The sequence below is a fragment of the Pinus tabuliformis genome, chromosome 9 (genome assembly GCF_031772625.1).
Source record: "Pinus tabuliformis cultivar Carrire ecotype Pingquan chromosome 9, CPIR1, whole genome shotgun sequence".
In the NCBI taxonomy this organism is placed as follows: domain Eukaryota; kingdom Viridiplantae; phylum Streptophyta; class Pinopsida; order Pinales; family Pinaceae; genus Pinus; species Pinus tabuliformis.
This window is the reverse complement of record NC_142307.1, coordinates 1,760,901,295-1,760,927,007: the sequence shown is the minus strand read 5'-3', so window position 1 is coordinate 1,760,927,007 and position 25,713 is coordinate 1,760,901,295. Positions and strand designations below refer to the sequence as shown.

The 25,713-nt window shown below is 35.6% G+C and overlaps 1 protein-coding gene across 4 annotated transcripts in view; it reads left to right on the top strand.

Moving 5' to 3' along the window:
- Positions 1-21,782, top strand: part of LOC149155814 (L-aspartate oxidase 2-a, chloroplastic-like) — a 142,190-nt gene extending 120,408 nt beyond the window's left edge. For all 4 annotated transcript variants that reach the window (XM_089446036.1, XM_089446034.1, XM_089446035.1 and 1 more), the window contains exons 9-10: positions 20,349-20,410; positions 20,539-21,782. In XM_089446036.1, coding sequence (XP_089302162.1) covers positions 20,349-20,410; positions 20,539-21,607 — 1,131 coding nt within the window. In that variant the 3' untranslated portion in view covers positions 21,608-21,782. The remainder of the gene's footprint in view (positions 1-20,348; positions 20,411-20,538) is intronic.
- Positions 21,783-25,713: the final 3,931 nt, after the last annotated feature.

Below are 25,713 nucleotides of genomic sequence, written 5' to 3'. Positions count from 1 at the left end.
TGAGGTCGAATTGTTACCTTTATCTAGTGAAACTGTGAGGTCAAATTCCCTTCATGAGGTTGACTTGTCCTTCTTGAGGTCAACTTGGTGGAGGAGGCCTAAATGACCTATCTTACATAAAAATAAATTTATTTATTGATTGATAATCCCCAAGAAGGGTCTATTACATTTTGAGATGGACAATGACACTTGACATAAACCCTAGAAGTCTACAATGGAGGCTTTGACCTAAAAACATTGACCCAAGCATGAAACCCATGCTTTAATAAGTCAATTTCTCTTAGAATAAAATTTTATTTTTCTTTCTTTTGACAAATATGACTCGAATACAATTATGAAGACCGACACTATCTACATTCTTCAACACTTCCATCTAGAGTGCACTTTGGGAGTGGGAGCGAGAGGGGGACTGCTCCCAAGCAGCACTGATTTTCTCAATGCACATTGATTTAGAGATGTGGCAACTAATTAGCTTAAAGAGATTCCATAATTCCTAACATATATGGATAACGCCAGAATAACACACACTTGCATAGAAGTAGTTGATGACTAAAGCTACTAATTAGCTTAAATAGATTGCATAATTCCTAACATATATGGATAACACCAGAATAACACACACTTGCATAGAAGAAGTTGATGACTAAAGCTACAAATTACCAATTGTAAGGGCCATATGTATAAACTAATGTGCATGGATTTCTAAGACACTGCATGTTGGATAAGGAGAGGTGAGACATATTGTTAGAAACACATGATGGAGTTGTTGGAGGACAGTACGTTGGAAAGACTGCATAAAGTTTTGCGTGCAGGACTTTGGTTGTCAAACTTGTTCCAGGATAAAAATGGGTGTGTAAGAAACTATGATGCATGTCAACGTGTTGGAAAACAGAAATTAACATATTTATTCTCTAATCAAATTCTGCCCATATCAAGTGGCTGCACAGGAGCAATTTACCATCCAGCAGTAGGCATCCAACATGGATGCCACCACCAAGCTCTCTTATATCATGATGAATCCATAGTGCCATATAACTCAACCAAGATGAACATGTGGAAATTTCTAGAAAATGTTGCTTGATTCAAATTTAGAAATTTTCATACTTGGGGTTCCCTGGATCTGTTTCTGTGAATTTTCAGCCTTGGTGCTCAATCTGAAATATAAAATTATAGGATTATATATTTCACTTTTGTTTAACCAAATACACAAGGCAGCCCAAGAAAATATATACTGAACAATTGTACTTCAAGGGAACAATATTTCCATCCCTTTGGGTACAATTTCCAATGTATAACAGATCTGCAAATAACTAATTAACAGTGGACTCATTACAGCCACAAATCTGCCCACTTAGCTTTTATTTACTTGTCAAACCACTCAACAAAATCTTTTCATTGTTATGTTAAATCCTCATTTAAAACAGCCCTAGAAACTAATCATTCACCATGAGAATGTAACGTAAAAATCAGATTTACAAGTGCACAAAGTTTGGACAGAAAAGTATACTTCATATATACATAAGAATGGAGTTACATGTACATACTGACAGCTTATCACAAGCTGGTACAAAATAGTCCTTTAAGCTTACCATATGCTAGGACTCTCCTATACCTCCAAACCATAGCCGAGGCATCCAACATCAATAGCAAACCCAGACCAGCAATACAAAGGCCTAGCAAAGTATCCTACTAATCTATTTAGTCATGCCAAAGGGTACACCACAAGTTAGCATCACCACAAACAAGTTCATCCTTGATTTTTCATCAAGTTTACCTCACACAGGCTCTCCAAGCAAAGTGCTCCAAGTCTCCTCTAGGGTTTCTTTGTCACAAACACTAGGCCCTTCTCTCACAAAGATTCAAACACTAGCACTTTGAAGTCTCCTCTAGGTTGTGCCTATCGTAAGCCCCGACGCCTTTCCCTCTTGCATAAAGACAAGTACAAAGACACAAAGACAAGTTCATTTTCAAGATACAAATAATCTTAACGAAATCTCACATTCTTAGTACAATTAAAGACTCTCACTTCCTTTTATATAGAATAGGTGGAGGCCAACAGTACTAAAGTGGACTAGGTCCACAAGCAACTTAATCTAATACTCAAGATAAGGTCTCCAAGTGAAGTATTGTCTCTCAATGGTGTCCACATGTGAAGAGAAGACTCCTCAAGTGGTGTACTCTCCAAGCATAGGCTCCAAGTGTTAACTAGTTCTTGGCTTCTCACTCTTTAAGATAAGAATCCATGCTACAATGCTCCTCATCATATGTTTTCTAGGTTCACATACAACCCCAAGAAACTTGCTCCCTCAATCCAAGCATCTTCAAGTCAAGAACTCATCCTCCTAAGGTATGCCAAGTGGTCCAATGCACCTAGGGCTGAGCACCCTCACTCCTAGTGCCCAATGCTCCTCCTCCAAGGTATATCCAACACCCATGCAAGCAACCATCCTCCTTAATACACACACCAAGTAGAAGATATTAATGACACATAAGATAACCACCTCCTCAGAAAATGTTATCAACCAAAAGGGCTATAATACAACTAAGTGGCTAAGGTTTCACCTTTCACATCATATCACATGAATGCACCCCTGGCATGGTGTGAACACTTTCAAAGCAACCCAAAAACTAATAGAACAACTATTGTGAGTCTCCATGTTGAAACTCACTTAGATTCGTCAACTAGCTCTTGATCAACCCCTGGACCTTTCTTTATAAACCACTTGTTACTTAAGCTCATGAATCCTTTTTGTTGATACATTCACCCAAAATTTCTTCATTGGCCAGGTTACTTCTTTGGCAAGAAGTGTCCAAGATGCCATTCTTTCTACTAGGATATTGATCCATAATCATTTAACCTATGGCCAAGTCAATTCAATTGTGTGGGTGCTATTAACTTTTTCTAATGCCAAAAAATAAATATACTTTATTGCACTAGTTTATTAAAGTTGTTTCTAAATTCTTTCAATTATTGTAGTGTGATTATCTTATGACTATGTTATTGCTATCTTTAGACCATGGCTAGAGTGTACTTTAGCATGAATGACTTAGACATTTGATCATTTGGAGCTTGAAACTAATGATGAAATACAACATGGTTAGTGGACCATCTATAAGGTTGTTCCCCCTAGTGGAGCATGTGAAGGATGCATGCTTAACAAGCATCATTGAGTCCCCTTTGAAACAAGGGAAGCTTGGAAAGTAAAGGCTCAACTTGAACTTGTACATAGTGATATATGTTCCATGAACGAACCATCATTGATGACTTTTCCAGGTATACTTAGATATATTTCTTGAAGAATAATAGTCATGTGAAGTGTTAAAGGAATTTGGGGCATTAGCTAAAAAGCAAGGCAACCAACTTATGAAATGTTTAAGATCAAGCAATGGAGCTGAATAAGTAGGCAAGGATTTTGGAAAGTAATTTTCACAAAATGGTATCTCTTGGCAGAGATATGTACCTCACACACCTCAGTATAATGGTGTTGCTAAAAGGGAAAAAATGGCACATTGTTTGCTTTAGGTCAAAGGTCTGTCAACTAAGTTTTTGGTAGGAATTGTCTTTTTCTCAAACTATTTGTTAAATCTAATTTTGACTAGTATGGGATATTATCATAACCAAGAAATGGAGTGGAAGAAAATCCTTAGTCGAACATCTTAGAACCTTTGGATGTTGGGGTACATTGGACTTATTACTAGTAGTTCATCAAGATCTCATCAAGACCTACACTCTAGCCATCATTAGACCCTCTTCCATACATTACTAGGGGTACATATGACCACTTTTCATTCACTATTAGACATTCCCTATCATTTGGCACATCATCAAATCTTATGAGTAATTTGAATTTGTTCCTTGTTTCATTAGTCAATTCCTCCGTAGTTTTATTCTCTTCTTTCTTATTTTGCAAGTAGCTACTCTAGTATTTTTTTCACACTTAGATCTCGTGATTGTGATTAAAATCTAACATGGTATCAGAGCATGGATGAGTTTGTGAAAAATAATGATATCTTATTGCAGATTTTACAAGATTAGAATTACCCATAGAGAATGGACCAACTTTCAGTGATCCTCACTCCCTTCAATTACTTTGACTAGAAGCCAAAGACTCTTTTATTGCTACACAGTAAGGGACTATAGGATTACAATGGGTACTAAAATTGAGCCTACATCAGCCCTTAAGAAATCAAAATACTTCAATAGGATTGATGAAGCATGTGGGATACTTTGTTTATATAGCTTGTGTTGGAAATCAAGAGGTTTTCAACTTATTATCAAATTTCCATTACATGATAATTACTTGTGAATCTGGTAGCATTATTATTATTATGTTTCTTTCTTCATCAAGCAATTACCATAAAATATGAAGATCACAGAAGACAATAGAACACAAGATATAGGCTCCAAGCCAGGGCAAAACCCCTCCAAGGGGAAAACCCAAAAAATATCTTCTTATAGAATCAAATCAAATGAGATATCCAAGACCCATAACCACAGAAATCTTCACCTCTAGATGCCAAGCCAAATCATTCTTCCTTCCAGCAAGAAACCAGCAACAAGAGATGTACATCCATTGGGGTGTATCTGACTTGAACAATGTAAACTTTGAAACGGGAATTGATACTGTTACCTGTTTCGTAGAGATAGCAAAAAATTGACCCGATTTTGAAAAGGGGCGATGCAGAACACATATTTTTTTTAGAACATAGTTTTTGGCACTTTAAATAACCGATACGATTACCCGTTTCGTAGGGGTAGTAAAAACGTGACCCGATTTTGAAAAGTGGTGACGCAGAATACAATTCTTTTTTTTTTAGCATATTTTTGACAATTTAAATTTTCTTATGTATCAAATATAATTTTTTTTTTTTAAATGTTAGTGATTTTCATGCTGATTTTGAAACGTGTTGATACAACATACCTTTTTGAGAGGACTTATTTTTCACACTTTAAAATTTATTATGTCTATTTTTTTTAAATTATGATTACTTAACAAATTTTCAAATTGTTTTATTTTTCTTTTTTTAAATGTTGATTACTTAAAAAAACAAATATATATATATATATATAGATAAAAACAAAAAATAAATAAATAAAATGTTTAAAAAAAAAGTAAACCATAAAAGAATTTGGAAAAAATATATGTATATATAAAATTAAGTCAAAATAAAAAAAAAAAAAAAAAAAACATTAACAAAAACAAGAAAAAAATTAAAAATTAAAAATATTAAAAACAAACTAGATTAAAAAAAAAATAGAAAATTAACAAAAAAGAAAATAAAAAACTAGTAAAATTAATATTAAAAACATTATAAATAAACTAAAAAAAACAAAAATAAACTCAAATATATATATATTTTAAAAATATATATGTGTTTTTTGTTTTAAAAAAAAAAAACAAAAAATTAAAAAACATTTAAAAACAAAACAAAACAAAAAATTATTTTTAAATAAAAAATGTAAGTTTAACAAAAAATATTTGATTTTTTTTTTTAATCAAAAATACATATTTCACATATATATTTTTAAAATTTTCTTCTTTTTTTTTTTGTTTTTTTTTTTTTATAATTTGAGTTTATTTTTGTTTTTTAAGCTTTTTTTAAATGTTTTTAATATTAATTTCACTAGTTTTTTTTTGTTAATTTTCTTTTTTTTTTTTAATCTAGTTTGTTTTTTAATTTTTCTATTTTTATTTACTTAATTTTATATTTTATTTTTTTAATTTTGTTTTTTTTTTTAACATTTTTTTTTGTCCTTTTTATATTTATTTTTTTAAGTACTCAACATTTTAATCTTAATTTTAGTAGTTTTTAATTTTTCTATTTTGTTAATTTTCTATTTTCTTTTAGTTTTATGTTAATGTTTTTTAAATTTTTCTATTTTTACCTACTTAATTTTATAGTTTATTTTAATTTTTTTTTTTTTTTTTTTCCATATTTTTGCTTTTTTTTTTCCCTTTTTTGCCAATTTTTTTTATGGTTTACAAGATTTTTTTTTTTTTTTTTCCATTTTTTTATAAATATGTTTTTTTACTATTTATTTGTTTATAATTTTTAAGTTTTTTTTTTAGTTTTTTTTTTATTTTTATTTTTTTTTTACATTTTTATGATTGATTTTTTTTTTTATTTTATGTTTTGTTTTTAGTATATACTTTAATTTATGTTTTGTTATTTTTTTAACTTTTTTTTTTGTTGTGTTTTTTCATTGTTTTAATTTTCTAATTTTTTATTTAATTTTATTGTTTCATTATTTTTTTGAAATTTTAATGTTTTTCAGGGTCATGATAAAACATTTTACGCCATTATTTCGAAATGTTGAAACATTACTCTTGAAAAAAAAAAAAATTGTTATTCAAACATCAACACTTTTCGTTTTGAGGGTGTTTTTTGGACAATTTTTGCACAAAAATTGGTTTTCACCGCCATTTTTAAAACATGTTCAAAATTTACCTTAGAAAAAAAAAGTTGTTATTCCAACATCAACACTTTTCGTTTTTAGCACTGTTTTTGATGTTTTTTAGGGGTTTTTTGGCCAAAGTTCTTGTTTTGAGTTTATAGTTCATGTTTCAAAGTTTACATTGTTTTTGGCATTTAGAAGGGTTTTTTTGTCTCTTTTTCTTTTAAAATAGGACTTTGACTCTTTGACTGAAAACCTAAAAGCACAAAGAACGTGCTTATCTAGAAAATAATAATAAGTTTTCTTTTTCTTTTCATTTGTTTTTTTACATAAAATACATAATGGTACAAATTATGAAGACTGAAACTAGTTACATTCTTCAACACTCCCTCTTAACTAGAAGGTATTCATAATTGTACACCCGATACATGGATATTCTCAAACTGAAATATTCTTATTAAAAGAGTGGGATTGATAAGCTATCTGTAAGCATCAGCATTATGACCAACATTGTCATTGAGACCTAACTTGACAAGCTCAACTTCATTTGAGAGCATTATGTTGGGAGGCTTTACATGAGATACCACACTACCTCTAATGCACATACCCCATCCACATGTTCGTCGGGGATGTCCTTTTAGGACTATTCTTATCTTGGATTTTCAACTTTCAATCCTCAAAGAATATCGGTCCTCTTCGACCACTCTTATTTTGGATACCTATCCTATCCTCAAAGTGTCGGTACCTTTATGGATTTTTTATCCTCAAGGAAACCATAGATGCTTTATCCAATCCTCCACCATTCTCCCTCCATGACCTTCACTTAGACTTACAGTTGTTAGTCCTGGTCAAGTGCATGATACATGAAGAAGAGAATGCACACGTGATGTTTATCATTACTCCCTCTCAACCAACGAGGAGATTCTTTCTCCCCTTTAATTAGGAAGTCATAACAACAAGCTCTCTAGCTTGTTCCCATAAGAGTATCAGCTACCAGTTCTTTATGGTTCCTTCTTTCCTTGGTTTCTCTTTCTTCAAACTAGTGACAGGGTTCGAGTCATCAACCGTGCAAATCACTTTCCTTTCTTTATCATTAATGAAGGCATCATATTGAGCCTTATCATACTTCAAGCCAATTATAGCTCAAAGTGATCTTTGTTGTACTAACATGAACTTCAAGTTATCTTTTCATTGTTGCCTTTCAATCCACATGATTGCCAAAACCATATATTCAATCCATACAGTTGAATTTGCCTCAATTGTCATCATGTATTCCTACAATATTCTTCCAAACAGTGAGACAATATGTTAGCCAGATAACCAAAAAATGTTAATATAAACCTTACCTTATCATGATGACCTTCTCATCAAAGCATCAATTTACTTGAGTTCTTCGAGATCAACATCCTTTCGCGTAATCCATCTCCACATGAATCTTTCTTCATGCATTCATTTTTATCAAATTGCCCATGGATCGAGCTTTATTACCACGCTGTAATATCTTCCTTGGAGTTGTCATTATTAACTCCCTTTCTTTTTTCCAGAGACTATACTTGATGTTGATCAACATTGTTATATATATGCCATGCAATCTTATGAGAGAGTCTTGATCTCTTTCCATACCACAGTGTGTCACATTTCTTCAGACAACATGCATCCATGTGGAAAGCTTACCAAGCACATTTTATATCCAACTCTTTTTGCAAGATTCTTATAGATATGAACCTTTTCCTGAAGAGTTACTTACAATATGCATACATTTGCTTTTCATACAATCATCTAGCCATCCCTTCTGAATGAACTTGCTTCTTGTACCTGGAAATTTGACCATTTGCATTCCTTCATCCTTCAAGAGTATTGTTTCCATACTAGATGGAATATATACCAGTCATAATGCTACTACCAAGAATCTTCCAAAATGATGATTCTTATAGGATCTTTATGATCCCTCTTTGCAAAATGACTCCCTCTAACATGATGTTAGAAAATGCTTGGATGAATAATAATATGCAATATGGTTCCAATTTTCTCATTCTCTTTAAACTAGATGATCTTTCCCAAAGCAAATCAAATAAGTAGATTCTATTTTTTCTACTATCATGTGCTTCTATCTATGATGCCATGCTTCATAACAACAAAGACTCTTTTAGAAAAATCCAACGATGCATGCTTACTCTTTTAATCATCAATGAACTTGTTAGCATCAATTCCTTCAGGGTCCTTACAATTCCCTTTCTCCATCATGCTCATTATTTTCAAGAAGTCATTAACAAGCATAAGAACTGCTTTGCATTGCAATCCTTCTCGTCTTGCTTCCTTTATTGTGTACCTGCAATGTTCGCTAACAAGTACAACCAAGCATACAAGTACAAGAGCACGATGTCAAATCTGTCAATCTAGGGTTTCCATGATGCCTTAGAGGGTGAAAATTCCTAGGGTTCTTAAATACAAACCCTAAATTCCTTGACCTTACCCTTAATAAGGTTTTTACTTTTGGCAGAAATATCAGCCCTAGGGTTTTGATGTCACATCCTAGGGTTTATCCAACTTAATCCTTGTTAGGGTTTACTATTTACCCTAGATTCTTCTTGCAAACCCTACATATCAAGAGCTAGGGTTTTTTAATGAGGGAACAATTTTATAGGGTTTTTTGATTTAGGGTTCCAAAAACTTTAAGAAATAAAATCCACAAACCCTAGATTCTTATTATGCTGCAAACCCTAATATCTATGCAGACGCTATGTATACAACAATTATACATACCTCTGCAATATACATCCAAAGATTTGGTCCTTCATGTGCCAATACTTTCTCAACAAGTGATTATTTCTAGCATCGATGCCTTAATTACACCTAAGTTGAGTTGCCAACTTTAGTCTTTTCGCAGTGCTTTTAGAAGTCTCATGGTTGCTTCATAAGTTGTCACTTGTAAGTCTAAGCATCGAACTTTACTATAAGACCATGCCATGGATTTGATGTGAACTCTCGCATAAAAATCGAATTATAGTAGAATTATAAATGCCACATCGGATCTTTCCATGATCCATATTACGAGTAAATTTGATCCTCCAATCAAGTCACTCGTCACAGAGTTTAATGTGTGTCATTATAGTATGGTAACAATATTCAAGCCATGATAGTTCCAATTGCCGAGACAATCATTACAGATTGGTCGGCTTTCCACAACATATCACTTGTATGAATATCAAATTCTTACAACCACTGCTATATTGTTTAAGATATTGTCATGAAGTAACGCAGTCTACCCAAGCCAAGGATCATGAATGCAATCTCAATGGGTATATAACAAATATGAACGATGCTGCTACAGTAGCCTGACTTACATGCTCCATACAATCGTTGATTTTGTCATATTGTTTTAATGTGGTTCATGATATAGTTACATCCCATGCATTGTAGCGTTGAGAGCCACATCATCCACGAGCTATTACAGTGAGTGGATCATAGACGCTATTCATGAACACCAGCCATAAAGTAATGTTATAAAGTCAAAATGATATACGATGCCTATATATCAACTCATTGTGTTGTCTTCATGTGAGACAGAGCATAATTTTCTCACGAATTAATATGTGCGTGGTACAGAACTAAAATGCTAGTAGTTGTGATACTTTTGGAATACGTCCTGAGCCATAGAATAAGAGTGTTGTCATTCTGCGAGCCATTGAGGGGATTTGAATCACTGTAATGTGATTGTGAACCATAACAGCGGATAACATCGTGTCACTATAATGAGTCGACTGAGTAAAAAGCGAAACTTTTGCACACGATGCTTAATGCAACCGTCAGTTTTTATATTATGTAATAATCCACAGTGGGTTACCAAGCTTAAATCATGTCACTTCAATATTTCGTTATATTTCCAATAAATCGAACTGAAGTGTTATGCCACTATAATGATTTCAGAGTAGTGAGATATATATATATATATATGCGAGCTCTATACTAAGATGCGACCCATATGATTTCAGATGTGAATCATGAACCGAGTCATAACTTACTGTATTGTGTGTCTGTGCCATAAATATGAGCCCTGGGATATAGAAAACATAGTAATATTTAGGTCAGAAATATCACAGATGCGATGTAGAGCAATGTGATCCAACCCAAACGAAGCACAACAACGAATCATAGTATCACAAAACATACGAATTTCGAGTCGACTACAAATATCATTCATTCTCATAACATATTTCTTATCTAATTCGGATCACAACAACAAATTCCTCGACTAGGGTTACAGAGACTTCTTGCTATAGATCATCTACCTTTTGATGTTGCCAACAATAATGTGGTCTTCAAGTCTCTTTTTCACAAACCATAGCTCTGATTCCATGTTGGAGATCGGGAGGTTTTCAACTTATTACCCTATAAGACTTCTTTTGCAAGTTTGAATTTAATGACACAAGTAAAACCCTGTGGGATAGATAGGAAGGAGCAACAACTTATCGTTTTTGTACTTTCTAAACTAGGCTCTCAATATTTGTCTTTGATTTCCATATTGTTAAACTCTCCATGGGTAAGAATTGGAAGATGCCATCTTTGGGGGATTTCTTTGAGTGTTTGATACATGAGAAAAATAAGCTCATACATATTGGGGCTCTTAAGCCTTCTACACCCTATGCACTTACAATGAGGATGATAACAAGAAAGGCAAGCAGAAAAAAAGGGATCTTGATCATACAAATGGAGAAAACTCTCAATCTAGTAAGGGGACTAAGATTCCCAATGGAGAAAAATCTAAAAAGGAGAGGCTCACTCTTTCATTTATGAGCTAGGTGTAAGAGCATGATGGGCCTTACGACATGCATAGATTATTATTTGACCTCTTAAGAGGCTTACTCTTTCATTTATGAGCTAGTTTGGTGGGCTTGTCACCAAAAGTTGAATTTTTAGAACATTATTTTATTTTTGGGGCTTATGTAGGCCAAGGAGGCTAATTCAAACTCCTAATTTGTGTATAAATACAAGTGAGATGAGCTCATTTTCTCATCATCACTTTGGATTGGATCTTTTTTCTCTCTTGAGAATTTTGCACTTTTTCTAGAGGATGTATTGGAGTTTTATGGATGAATTTTGATGTGTGGTTATTGGTCTATCTTCTCTTGTTAATTGTGAATGGTTGGATATATTTTGTTACATGTAAGTACATGATTTTAATGTTATTCTTGTTTACTTTGTCATATACATTGGACTGGAATTTTCGTTGTTCTAGGGCTAATTGTTGCATGCATTAACATTTATTGCTTAAAAGTGTAGAATTTTATCTCTATTATAGCATCTCTCAATGTATGGGCCATGTAATATGAACGAAATCTCCTATGGGTAATTCTATCAAAGAATTTGACCCTGATAAGCCATTTCCTTTGCACATCGAAGTATAAAAGCTATAAGACTGCTTCTCCTTGACCTAGAAGGCTAGCGAAGTAGTCTTGAGGCCTCCTTGACTAGGAATCAAGAAATCCTCCTCATATTCATCATAGACTCCATTCTCCCAAATATTAAGGCACTAATCTACCAAGAGATGGTCACCAAATATCACATTCTTTCACCTTCTTTCAGGTCTAGCCAAGTTGGGGCATCTAAGGCATCAATTTCCCGACAAGCTAGCACTCCAAAAAGTTCGATCTCCTAGGGTCTCCTGCGCTAGTGTTTCCTCAAGGTCTCCTCCAATTTTGAAGTTATTCCAACCATGGAGTTGGGAGAAAATCCAAGCCCTAGCTCCAGGACCAAACTTTGCCTTTGCATCCCCAAGGCTAGTGCCTCATAACACCTTCAAGTGAAATTATTTCTTTGATCCTTTCCCACCTTGTTTAGGGTAAGAACATCATTGGTTGCCACACTCATTCCTCCTATCCTAAACAGGGTCCACTTGGACCTGTGTGGTCTCACTCCTTTGAAAAGGCAATTCTTTAAGAACCATCTGAGATACCAATTACAAAAAGGATTTTAGGGATTGGGAAGATCCTTTATAATTCATCTCATAAACCCTCTCTTAAATCCTCCCTTTCCCTAGAAGACATTATACCTTGCTTAGAAAGCAAGCCTTACCTTTCTAACTCTTCCAGGAAAGGGATTATTAGGGTCACCCCCATCATCTCATTGACTTATCCTTCATTGATGACTCCATAATATACCAAGTCTCCTCCCATCGATGAAGGTTCGTAAATAGAAGGGAGCCTTAGTTGAGGTGACAATGGACTAAGTCGCCTTGCCCTTGGTCTATCATTTGCCCTTTAGGGATCCCCTTTAGGTCCCCTGCTAGTTTGAGCGGTAACAAGACTATAACTCCATATCGCCCCACCTCGCTCCTAGAGGTATAACTGCAAACATGGAAAAATTTGATCTACTCATATTGTTGTTGCTACTGCTCTGTCAATGCTTCTGCACTCTACTGCATTAATGAGTTTGATCTCCTCAGATCCTGAAGTGCTATCTTCCATAGGGATTCTCCCTCTGAGTCTCGATCTCCCTATGGGAAATCTCTATGCGCCCTCATAGTAGTTCGCACTGTTCTCCTGTACTGGAAACTGGATTGCGTAGCTCTGTGTTGGGAATCTTCAAGCTGGAACTGCACCTGCATACTGCAATTGGGCAATTTGCATTGCCAATGTCATTGCATCTAGCTCTGCAACTGTCTCCTAGGTACTGACTGCAACTAGATTTGCAACTATCTAATGACATTACGTCTGCTGACTCTGAACCTTCTACTATGATACTATGGGCTCCTGTAGCAAAGATGATAGTCCCATTGCAACAGTCTGAAACTGATCTGATTGATCTCCTTGTTGCAATTGTGCTAGACCTTGCCCATTCGGCACGTTGGAGTTTCATACTCCTCCTAGATCTGGTGCCCCACTATCTCGTTTCAAGCCTAGTCCCTGGCTGGGACCCTTACTTTCATTGCAACTTGCACTTCATCTGACACTTGTTTTCAGTAACTGGAAGTCGAACTGTTGCCCAGATTTGCATTCTGGCTAACTCGCATGGCCTTCTCTAGCAATCTCGTACGGTGATCCCAGCAAAGCTGCAAAATCTGTGAAACTCAAAACTGGAGAAAATAAATCTGGAAGTTCCCTCTCTTCCTTGCTCAGTTGCTAGCACTGCTATTTGCACTTCCTTCTAGAATGAGAAAATTTTCCTGTTGCTACTGCTAATCTGCAACTAGAAAAATTAGATCTCTAAAACTCAAGATCCCCTAAGAGAAATTTCCCCTGTGTGTGTGTTATTTCTCTTCCACTCGACGTTGATTCTGCTACTACAAACTACTGCAAAACCCTCTGCGCCCAAACAAGGAATCTGCTTAGCAAAAATAACTGAGTTGTTGCTCCCTCTACATGCTAGAATCATTGAGTCTGGCAAACCGAATTTTTCTGCCAACCTACATTGAAAAATCGATTTGCCCAACAATTTCGAACTGCCTGGCTTAGGCTCTATGCAATCTCCCAGAAATTCGCCTAGCTACTCCCTCTGAACAACGAATTTCTGCTTTCGCTTTTGAGCTTCCCCGTTTGATCAATCACGCTCTGATACCATGTGAAAATTTCAAGTCTGAAATCTTATTGCAACAACTGGAATTAATTATTTTAATTGTTAATTAATTTAAAAATTTATTTTCTAAAATAAATATCGAATAAATCACATTGCAATCTTCCAAATAAAACTGTGGAAAATAATAGCATTGGAGATTGAGAAATATGCTAGCACACACACACATAAAAATTGACACACTTATTTTTGGACAAATGTCCTCGGAAAGACCCAACTTGGGAAAATCGGTGCAACAGCTGAGGGTTTTATATTATTATCTTAGTACAATCTAGATGTCGAATACTGGCTATCCGGTAGAGAAAATACTGGCAAAAATATCTTGAGGGAAATTACCCACTATGAGCAATACTAGCACTTGGCTGCCATTGAAACTCAAGCCGTCCACCTAGCCCTGTGTAGCTTTTGCATCACCCTAGCGCAGTCTGCTATACGCTCAGCCCGCACTCGCACTGCTCGAAACAACTGAAAATCAAGTCGTCTTGTCTGCTACTGACTGGGAAAATGCTTCTCCTGCCCTCTGGAACCTCTGCCCGGCCTCTGGAACTGAAAATGTCTTCTTCCTTCAGCAAATCAAACTGCCCACTGAGGGAAATTACCGACTCTGATCAATCCTAGCACTTGACTGCCATTGAAAATCAAGCCTTCCACCTAGCCCTGCGTAGCTTTTGCATCATCCTGGCGCAGTCTGCTACATGCTCAGCCCGCATTCGCGCTGCTCGGAACAACTGAAAATCAAGTCGTCATGCCTGCTACTGACTAGGAAAATGCTTCTCCGACCCTCTGGAACCTCTGCCCGGCCTCTGGAACTGAAAACGTCTTCTTCCTTCATGAAATCAAACTGCCCACTGAAGCTTCTATGCAACTTCCTAGAGAAATTTTTGCCTCTCTACAAATGCACTCACTGGATTTGTAAATATTCCTCCAGCTTCATTTCCCATGCCCCTCTCTGTCTTTGCTCCCTTTTGGCTCGAACTCTTCGTGCAACTGACCACTGTTCTCCGAAAAATCGAATTTTGTGTATCCACAAGCATGTTCTCCGTCTACCCATGGATGACTTCTTATAATCTTTTGTTGGACCTCCAACGGCCAAGATTAAAACTTAATCAAGGGCCCAAATTATTTTTTAGTCAATCGGTATGTGTTTCTAGATGATTCACACCTTATCTCAATTAATTCTTGTGAAAATTCCTCAATAGGAACCCTTACTGCAACAACTGATGATATTATTCCTATTTGTTAATTTCCTTTAAACAAATTACTTGTTGTTTCCTACGGCAAATATCGTAATACGTACACTGCGGCCTTCACTTAATTAAATACTATGTGGAAACAAGAGACTGAGCAAGAAAGAAAATACAACACAAATGACACTGTTTTTTTGGACAAATGTCCTCGGAAAAACCCAATGCGGGAAAACTGATGCAACAGTTCTGAGGATTTATTATTTTTAAGTAGTAGCAAATTTTGAATACATCTTTGAATTCCTCTAAGGTTATTCAGTTACAGAGAGAGAAATACTGGCAGAAAGATTTGTGAGATTACCTCACACAATCACTAAGAAAATCTCGGCTGATCCGGATACTAAATGAAGTGCCTCTGGCAGGCCCTATGCTACTCTGCGTAGTCCTCACGCAGTCTCTGTGTCAACCTCTCTAGGCTCTGCGTCACCCAGTCTGTTGATCGATTTGTTGCCCAGAGTCTCTGCTCTCAACCTCTCAATCTCACACCCTAGCTCCCGGCTTCTGAAACTGACTTTCCCAGCAAAATCTCAGACTCTCTCTCACCCTCTACGCTGCCTCTGTGTGGCCCTTCGTGGCCCTGCGTCAGCCTTTGCGTCTGGGCTACTGGATCACTCTCTGCCTCTCTCTGCTAATGATTCTCCAACTGAGAAAATCTCTCTCTGGATGCTATCCCTGCCCCTCAACTGCAAGAAATCTACTCGATCAGAACTTCCTCTTGAGAACTTCTCGCTTCAGAAATTTGATCTCTTGATCTTTCAGTGTGTTTTCCAACTGACCTTCAAGCCTCTTCTTATATCTTTTTGTTGGACAACCAATGGCCTAGATTAACTCCTAATCAAAGGCTCAAATCATTTTGACTTGATCTCTGTCTTTTTCTAGAAGTTACACCCACAATTAGATTAATACCCGTTAACATTTTTAATTTCCTAAGTTTAGACTTAGGGTCCCATTAAAAAATTTTAAATATTTTAATAAAATTGTCTCTGGGTGGAATTTCCCAAAACGCTTTCTGGGTTCTTTGGAATACATGTGCCCAAGCATTCCTGCAAAATTCGAGGCCTAGAGCACATCCTATACTACCCCAAATCAACAATTCTGATTAATTAACCAGATTTTCTAAGTTTAGACTTAGGAAATATTAAAAAATAGGCTAATAATCTAATTGAGACACTTTTAGGTGGAATTTCCATAAATGATTTTTGGGTTATGGAGAACTCATGTGTTTTAGCTTCTCCACAAAGTTTCGAAGCTATAACACCTTTGATACTATAAAAACTAACAGCTTCATAATCTGCTAAATGGATTTTAGAGTCGGGTTTCTCTAATCATATGGCTACATCAAAGCATTCTTTTTTGATACCTTGCACTAGTTCTACTACAATAGCTTCTCCAACACCTCTTTTTGAGGAAGATCTTCAAGATGAGTTTGCATACTCTTCAGATCAGATTTCTGATTAGACATTAGGATATGATATAGAAGTCCATCAACATCCCATTACAGATCCAAATCACATGCTACAGAGAGCACATCATACTCTACAATTAGCTAGTTAGCTAATGGGTGACGCTGCCAAGACACAAGGAACTAGTTTTCAATTTTTTGTCTCTCCACGAACTCTCATTACTATCGTTAACAAGTACAAGGTTGAATTAGCAGTAAAGGATTTTCATATGATGGTATAGGACAGATCCAAGGATAGATTCATGATGGAGTTGATCAGCAACATCATCCTTCTTCATAGCAACTGCATAGTTGACATAGTATGCATTGTATTTTGAGGGGGGGGGGTCTTCCTGTGGGGTTTTCCCGCTTTACCTCACTCTTCTCATATTGTGTCTTGCATAAGTTGCTTCATAAATACCTGACGTGGTTGCAAATTGCCAAGACCCATTGATTGTTTTACATAGCTGTTGTACATGAGTGCTTGATATGGCTAAGAATTGTTGATACTCATTCACTAGCATACTCCTCAATTGGACTTCAGGTGGGGTGTTGGGTACATTGCTCTCAGTAGTTCATCACAACCTCATCAAGACCTACACTCTAGCCATCATGAGACCCTTTTACATACATTATTAGGGGCACATATGAACACTTTTCATTCACTACTAGACATTCCCTATCATTTGGCACATTTTCTATTTTTAGCAAGTCTTCTTTTAGCAAGTGTACCACCTAGGATGATGTGGTGCTAACTAGACATTGGTTGGAGGATGAAATGGCTAATTCCACTTCATTAATGTGCATTCCCTCATGCATAGGCCTCCCTATTGTGAATGCACAATTCCTCCTTAATTTTAGTAGCTAGCCACCATTTGTGTCTCTCCTCTCCTTGTTAGTTGATTTTTAGTTCTATTTTGGAGTTTGACTGGTTAGTTTTTTGCATGTGAGAGTTATTAATCAGTTCTAACTGATTTCTAACTCACTTACTTCCAGTTCACTCCATTATTGGATATTTTACTAATTTTGGGTTTCCCAGTATAATTTTGACTTACTCTCCAACTAAGGAAGGTGCTTTTGTAGTTAACTGAGAGCATACTTTTGGAATCCCAATCTAATCCAAATTGGTTCTTCCTCCTAGAGAATCTATATATTGTATTCATGTTCAGCAATAATACATCATTAGATTTTATGAGTAATTCAAATTGTCTCCTTGGTTCATTAGTCAATTTCTCAACAATTTTATTCTCTCTTCTTTCTTGTTTTGCAAGTAGTAGTCTAGTATTTTGTCACACTTAAGTCGTGATTGTGCTTAAAATCCAACATTGGATGCATGCTGTGGGCTCACATTCCTGATATTAGAAGAAAGAAATTAGAAAGGGCTACTTCGAAGACTCAAAGTCCTATAAGCTGTTTGACCTTATCAAAGGAAAGACCTTCTCTACCTTGGGGTCCTCCTTTCTTCTATGTTGAAGGCCTGATGTGGATGCTAGTAGCTCTTTTTCTCAGCAAGCTTGTTTCTGTTCTTAGCCTGCATACGTCGTAGTCTTCCCAAAGTGTGGAGTGCAGGGTATGCTCCCTTTCGACTGTCCTCTCATCCATCTACACAACCTTCCGCATCACTAAAGCTCAAAGTGCCTTTAGCCTTAACATATTTCTTTTACCTTGTGCCTTAGATTTTTGTGGAGTGTGAAGTGTAGAGGCAGCTCCTTGCACTACATTGCTAGCTCCACGTGCCTTTGCAGAGTCGGGATCTAACAAACCTATGTAAACTTCTTTTTGCATTAATCGTTTTCTATGCTTTCACCAATATTTTGTGCGGAGTGCAGAGCAACACACTCCCCTTCACATGGCCATAATTCCACATAAATCACTTTACCTTAGCCAATTCTTTCAAAGGCCTAAAAGTGCTGCTCTCAAGGAATAAAAGGTTTTCTCCAAGGCATGAAAAACAAGCTTTAAGCATGGAAATCCACAACTGTTCTTAAAAAAAAAGTAACCAAAGAAATAACCTCTGCCATAACAGATCTTCGAGGATCCATTTCAGATCAAAGATATGATACAAAAGTGCATCTTTTTGAACCACTTAGTGAGGGCATTCACTAACAAGTTCAGGGAATATCTTGGCTTCCAGAATCTAAGAACCAAGGGCTTGGGCTTATGATGGATACAGTCTTCCTTTCCAAATGTTGAAGTTCACAACAGACAGTTTGTTCCTATTAGCATCTGATGGCATGGAAAAATTAGTTCCAATGACAGCTGAGCCAGAGAGTTTCCATATCTTAGTCTTAAAAGGACAAGCGACAACCAAGAATATATGGAAAACCAGAAGGTATTCCAAATGCTTTCAAAAATTGGTGGAGATATCAACAGTGGCACCTGGCATCATTTAATTCCCAAAGAAGAACCCTCAGCTTTGTAAAGCATATAAATATTAAATCTATACTCTCTAGAGGTGTGTTGGCCTTTAGCTCCCACTCAGGACTTTTACATCACGATAGTAATACTATCGGGTGTTCTGATAAACATATAATCTGATCATGTATTTCCAGAAGGTCACAATCAGGGTATTACAAAGCCACACACTTTGAACAAAAGATTCTAATCGTACATCCATGTAAAATTTCCCAGCTTTCAGCACCCATTTTTAGTAAAGACACTTATTGACATCAATTATGAATGACTAGGAGAAAGCAAACCATCATATAGGTGTTTGGCAAAGGAAAGCTTCCATTTGGATGCTAAGTCGATCTTCCAGGCTGCATTCGAGCAACCATCTCCCTCACTGCAATAGAAATTGTCGATAATTTCTTCTCAATTGAGGCAATAATGAGCGTATGCTGACATTGTATGTTTCTTGTTACATGTATATTAGTGATCATAATAATACTTGCATTGTCAATTCACGAATAATTATTTCATTAGTTAAGAGGTTGACCCATATATAAAGGGAACCAATCTTAATGTGTGTTCATTCTAGGAATCTTGATACAAGTCTTCTATTTCTCATCTTAAGTGGCCTCTTGAATCCCGCTGTTTCTATGGGCTTCTCATAATGGTTGTAATTTCTAATACCTTTGACCTAGTTTGGTCTTTTGTGGACATAAAAAAAGCTAGCGTTTGATTTCATTTTCAGCATTGTTGGAAGTTTCTTTTGGCTTGCCAATTGTGTCTATGAGGATTCCCTAAGAAACTGTTTGGAAAATGTTTATGATTTGGCATTGAGGCCTATTAATAAAAATTTAAATGACTTGGAATCGGAACACAAATCAAAGATGTTATTTTGGGAGGTTTGAGAAAGTTGGTAAGGTAGGTTAGAGGAATTGGATTTGGAATATTATGTCTTGTTCCATGCATATCCAAGTTTAGCAAAAATATATGAAGAATCATGTCAATTCTTTGCAATGTAAAATTATAGAAATCATACTTTCCGATTACAAGTGTAGATAAAGTATTTCGAACTTGAGTCCTTAATATTACTTTAAAAAGCTGCATTTTAAATAGCTAATCTTTTGAAGGAATCGAACAAATGCCTAATGTGTGAGCATGCCATTGCATTGACTTATGACCTTGTATTTGGTGGTGTTATTCTAGCTATGACGTGATATTAGTATTTTTGAAAATCTCATGTGCGTCTCCCCATGATTATAATATGGATATTTTAACTCTTATATTGAAGTTGCTGACCTTTAAACAGGTTGCAACTGGTGATGGTATTGCGATGGCACATAGAGCATCTGCAGTTATTTCAAATATGGAGTAAGATTGGATTCAGTTGTTGCAGTTTCTACTTATTTTTTTAGTTCTTAGATATGGCATAAGCCTTGGTTCATTTAACTGGTTGTATTCTATTTGTATGTGCTTATTATTTCTGCTTATAATTGTAGGTTTGTACAATTTCATCCAACTGCATTAGCTGATGAAGGTCTACCAATTAAACCTCATACACGAGAAAATGCATTTTTAATAAGTGAAGCTGTTTGTGGGGCTGGTGGTATTCTTTACAATCAAGCTATGGAAAGGTTCATGCCACAGTATGATTCCAGAGGAGAACTTGCACCTAGAGATGTGGTGGCACGCAGTATTGATGATCAATTAAAGAAACGGAATGAGAGATATGTTCTATTGGATATAAGTCACAGAGCCAAGGAGGAAACATTGTATCATTTCCCAAATATTGCTGCTGAGTGTTTGAAGTATGGCCTTGACATAACAGAAAGTCCTATACCTGTAGTGCCAGCTGCACATTATATGTGTGGTGGGGTTCAAGCTAAACTTCATGGAGAGACACCTATAATGGGTCTATATGTAGCTGGTGAAGTTGCCTGTACAGGACTTCATGGTGCCAATAGGCTTGCAAGCAACTCATTACTTGAAGCACTTGTGTTTGCACAGAGAGCAGTTGAACCATCATTGGATTACATGGTTAGATCAAATATTGACATTGACGAGTCAGTTAAATGGCCTTTCCCTGTTGTACCTGCTGTGCTTGGGGTTTTGCAACTCAGTGAAGTAAAGCACATTACAGGATTAACAAGGATGAAGTTGCAAAAGATAATGTGGGACTATGTTGGAATTGTTCGATCTATTGATTGTCTTAAAATAGCTGAGAAGTCTTTGGCAGAATTAGAACTTGAGTGGGAAGACCATCTATTTCGATTTGGGTGGAGGCCATACATGGTAAATCTTGAAGTTTGTGAATTGCGGAACCTATTTTCATGTGCCAATCTAGTGGTCAGCAGTGCTCTAGCAAGACAAGAAAGTAGGGGACTGCATTATATAGTGGACTTTCCTAACCTTGTGGAAAGCCAAAGGCTTCCAACAATTATATTCCCTAGTTCACCATTGAAATCTACTTGGAGTACACAGTTGGTTCACAGGCTTTTTGCTGATCCTGTTTGCTTATGTGACAATCCAAATGAAAACAAGGGTGGAACTTTGGTAGGACAAGCTTAATATGTACACATCTTAAACATATCCAATTGTGCTTTTCAAGCACACTGTCGAGTAGATGCATTTATTCTTTCAATGTCATGAAGGAAACATTTTTCAATTAATATTCTTCAAAGCTATACATTTCACAAAAGAAATGCCTCTGTAATGTTATAGGTAAATGGTATTTGATCATAAATGTGTTGTTTGTTGTATGCAAAACAATCATTAAAGGAAAATGTTTGGAAAAAGATAAGGACCCGAGGATGCTAACTATAGAATTATTTTATTAATACTCGGACCAAAATTAATGTACAGTGAGACGAAACGCATAACAAGTGGGAAAAATCGAAATGACACTTAACATGAGATAATGAAGAGAGAGAACTCAATGGATATAAGAACTAAAGCCATTTATTTCCTTCCATTGAGGCATATCCGTCTTTGAATGAATATGGATTCCAGTTAGTTTATGCTCGAAATTTATAGCAACTTTTGATTTGCATTTGAAGAAAAATATTTCTTGAATAATGGCAAGAACTAATGTTCCAAAGATGCCAAATGATTTGCAGAGATATCCACTTTGTATGCATGTTTCATTTCAGATCTAAGATGTACTTTGTCAATGAAAGTACATGATTAAGGTCGAGTTTATTGTTCTTGTGGTGGTGCCGAAGATGTATGTAATGAAGAAAGCAAACAATCCGACAATCTGGTTACATATTATGCATATGCTTTTGTGTTATAACATTATTATGAAAGCATATGCTTGATTAATGATATCGAGCTTAAGTATTTTACCTTTATGATAGATAAGGTTTAGCTAAGGCCTATTGGGGGATGGATGGCTTACATTTATGAATTATGAGTTACCCTGATATTTATGGGCACCTTTTAGACCCATGACCATGAGGTTGTTACAACTAAGGTTGATGCTTAATTATAGTGGCATAACAACCTCAAGAGCCAACTATTATTGGGTGCTAGTTGAGTTAGTTTTAACCAAAGGTGTTTTAAGTTTATGACGCTTGGGTGTGAGATTAATTGTATCAACCCCTAAAAGACAAGGCAATCATATGCAAGTCCTTGAATTCTAGTGCATACTTCAAGGAAGCCCTAAACAAGTAGTGCATTGTTTGTGTGTCCCAGAAGGACATCTAATTCTTTCATATGTTTTGTTGGATGTCAGTTGTGTCGTTGGGGCACACCAAGGCTATGGGCACCACAGCGGGAGTCTAACTTTTGTGCTTGGCCTTAGCATTTCTTTATTTTAAATGGATGTTAATCAAGTTCTTTATTGCAATTTGGTGATAACAATTTGACATCATAAAGTTTGGTAATGGCTTTACAATCACAAGGGTTTGTACGTCGGCATTTAATAAACTAGACCACCTGATTCAATTTTAATACTTTCTTCTTGTTTTTTCTGCTGTTAATAATACTATTAGAAATATGTCATGTTATATTCTATTGCATTTATTAATATCCAAGTGAGATGTAGGTTAACATAAGTTCCTTATAGAGTGGAGTCTGTACAAAACTGATTAATGTATATTCTGATTTCAAAAAATATCAGATATACAGGTCTTTTTCTTGTAGGGAAAAAAAAATCAAGGGAATTTCCTTTGTAGGTTGAGAGGCTTGTCCTGCAAGTGTTGGTTTAGGGATCAGTGAAGAGAGGCCACTTCAATTAGTTATTCATGAGAAATCATGATTTTATAGAGCGCTACACTTAATATGATAATAGCATTATAAATGCGGCATGCTATATCTTATTGTGTCTATCATTACCCAATGAAGTGTACGTTAACAAAATTTATTTTGTAGGTTAAGATGGTTGTCATGCAAGCCGTGTTCAAGAGGTCGGTAATCGGTAGGGATTACAACTAGATTAGATTGCAAGGACATTTGACAACTCATGCAATGGATATTGTTCGCTGGCAATATTGTGAAGGGAATGGTGGCAATATTGTGAAGGGAATGGTGGTTTGTGGTGAAGCAATGATAAATAATGTAGATCCTTGGCAAGAAGATTGCAAGTTGATCATTCTAAGAAGTAGAGGTAGGGGACCAAAAAGATTATTAATATAACCACACGCAAGAGCCCTTTTGATGTTGTTGTCAGTAGAGTTTGAAGCATTGTTGACCCATTGATTGCTACAACTTCTCTTATTATGTTTATATTTTACAAAGGTGAAACAAAAAATTTTCAAGATGTAAGAAGTTGAATTTCCTCATTGGTTAAATTTGCCAATTTATCAATAACCTTCTGCAATCCGGGATTTAATGGATTGCACCAGTGGCAAGTATCTGGAAAATTTATCCTAATATTGGCCTATGGATTTATATATTTATTTTTTGTTTGAAATATGACCAGTCCACAAGCTTTGTGGATGTTCATTTCTATTGCTTATCTGATTCACGTTGTTTTTCATCTACCTTGAGACATAGACAATGTCGTAATTGGTAAACTTTAATATGATGAGCTAGTTTAGATCAAACCTTAATTGAAACCCAGGACAATTAAAATAATAATTTTACTTTTCATGAAGAATGTGTAGAACATGCATTATAATATTTTTGTTTGTACATGCACAAACATTTTTTTCCATGCTCTCTCACAAAAGACATATATATAATTAATGAAGACTGCTTAAGTTGCTTACTTTAATGCTTGAATTACAACATAGCAAAGTCATTGAATGTAGTTACATAGCGTTGGAAGAAAAAGATATTGTAATTAATCTAGGTGAGAGCATGCATGCTTGGTTTGTGTGACATGTGCATTGTGTTTTAGTTGGGCATGAAAATATTACAAAATGGAACTCCATGTTTCTTACAATAACAAAACAAAACCTATAAGATATGTAATTTGCATTAAGAAAATGTTTGGGGCACTAAAATTCTCTTTCTACATATGTTTAGCCACAATTATAGAATGATTAATTAACTTTTAAAACTTAAATGTATTTCTTATTTCTTTTCCTTGACTTACTTTGTGTATTTCAAATTCGATGCAATAACGAAAATTATCACTTTTGTGACTTAGTTGTATTAGAAACAAATTTGATCATATTAAGAAAAATGTTAGGTCTCTATAATACTAGTGTATTCCCCATTATTATTGTCATTTTAGCCCCTTATTGTTATTATTGTGTCCCTGTTGTCCCCATATTGTTATTATTATGCCTCATAGAAGCCCCCTATTGTTATTGTTGTGCCCTTATATTATTATTGTTATGTAGGCTCTGATTATATTGTGACCCCTTAGGTTCCTATATATAGAAAGGAGGCTTTGTCATTTGTATCATCCAAGAATTGTCCATTTGTGTAATATAATAGTTGGTTGCATAACAAAAAATGAAAGAAGTTGATTGTAACAAAGTATCCAAAGGAAACAATTTCAATTATGCCACTTTTATTAGAAGGTTGACTCTGTAGTTCTTCTAAACACCCCTCCCCAACCTTTTCCATTTTTAGGGTGAGTTTTATTGTTAATGTGGGTTCCACTCCCCTATTCCAAACCCTAATTGACTTGACTTCATTTTTTTATTGAAAGGGGTTACTCCTCATATCTTTCTCTCCTTTAAGGGGGAAGTGATTGTTTAGAAGGGTGTTGTTTGCCCAAAATTGGAGTGATTGTTGTTTTGTTGGGGGTGGGATTTTCTTTGTAGTTGGACCACTTTATTTCACTCCATAAAGGGGAGAACATTCCCTCTTTTAGAGACGTTGTTGGGCATTTGTGATTCCCATTGGTATAAGTTGGCTTATTGACCATTAAATTTCACTTTTAGGTGGTCATTACCAAAGCAGTATTGAAATAGCAGGCTATGTAGGTTCAACGGCCGACTAAATATTTTGGAGATAGTCAATTAAGTGGTTGACTAACCAATCAACTAAGTGATTGATTAGTTGGTTGATTAGGCATTCAAATGATCAAGCAATTAGATCAAAGCATTCAAATTGAGCACATAACAAGGAAAAAAACAAAGAGTTTGTTATGAATCCTCACCAATCTATGTGGACCTCATCTTCCTCACTTCAAGGGAGTTGATTGCATATTGGTACTATATAAGGTAGTCTTATGATTGAGCTAACAAAAAGGAAACAAAAGTGTGTAAATGACATAT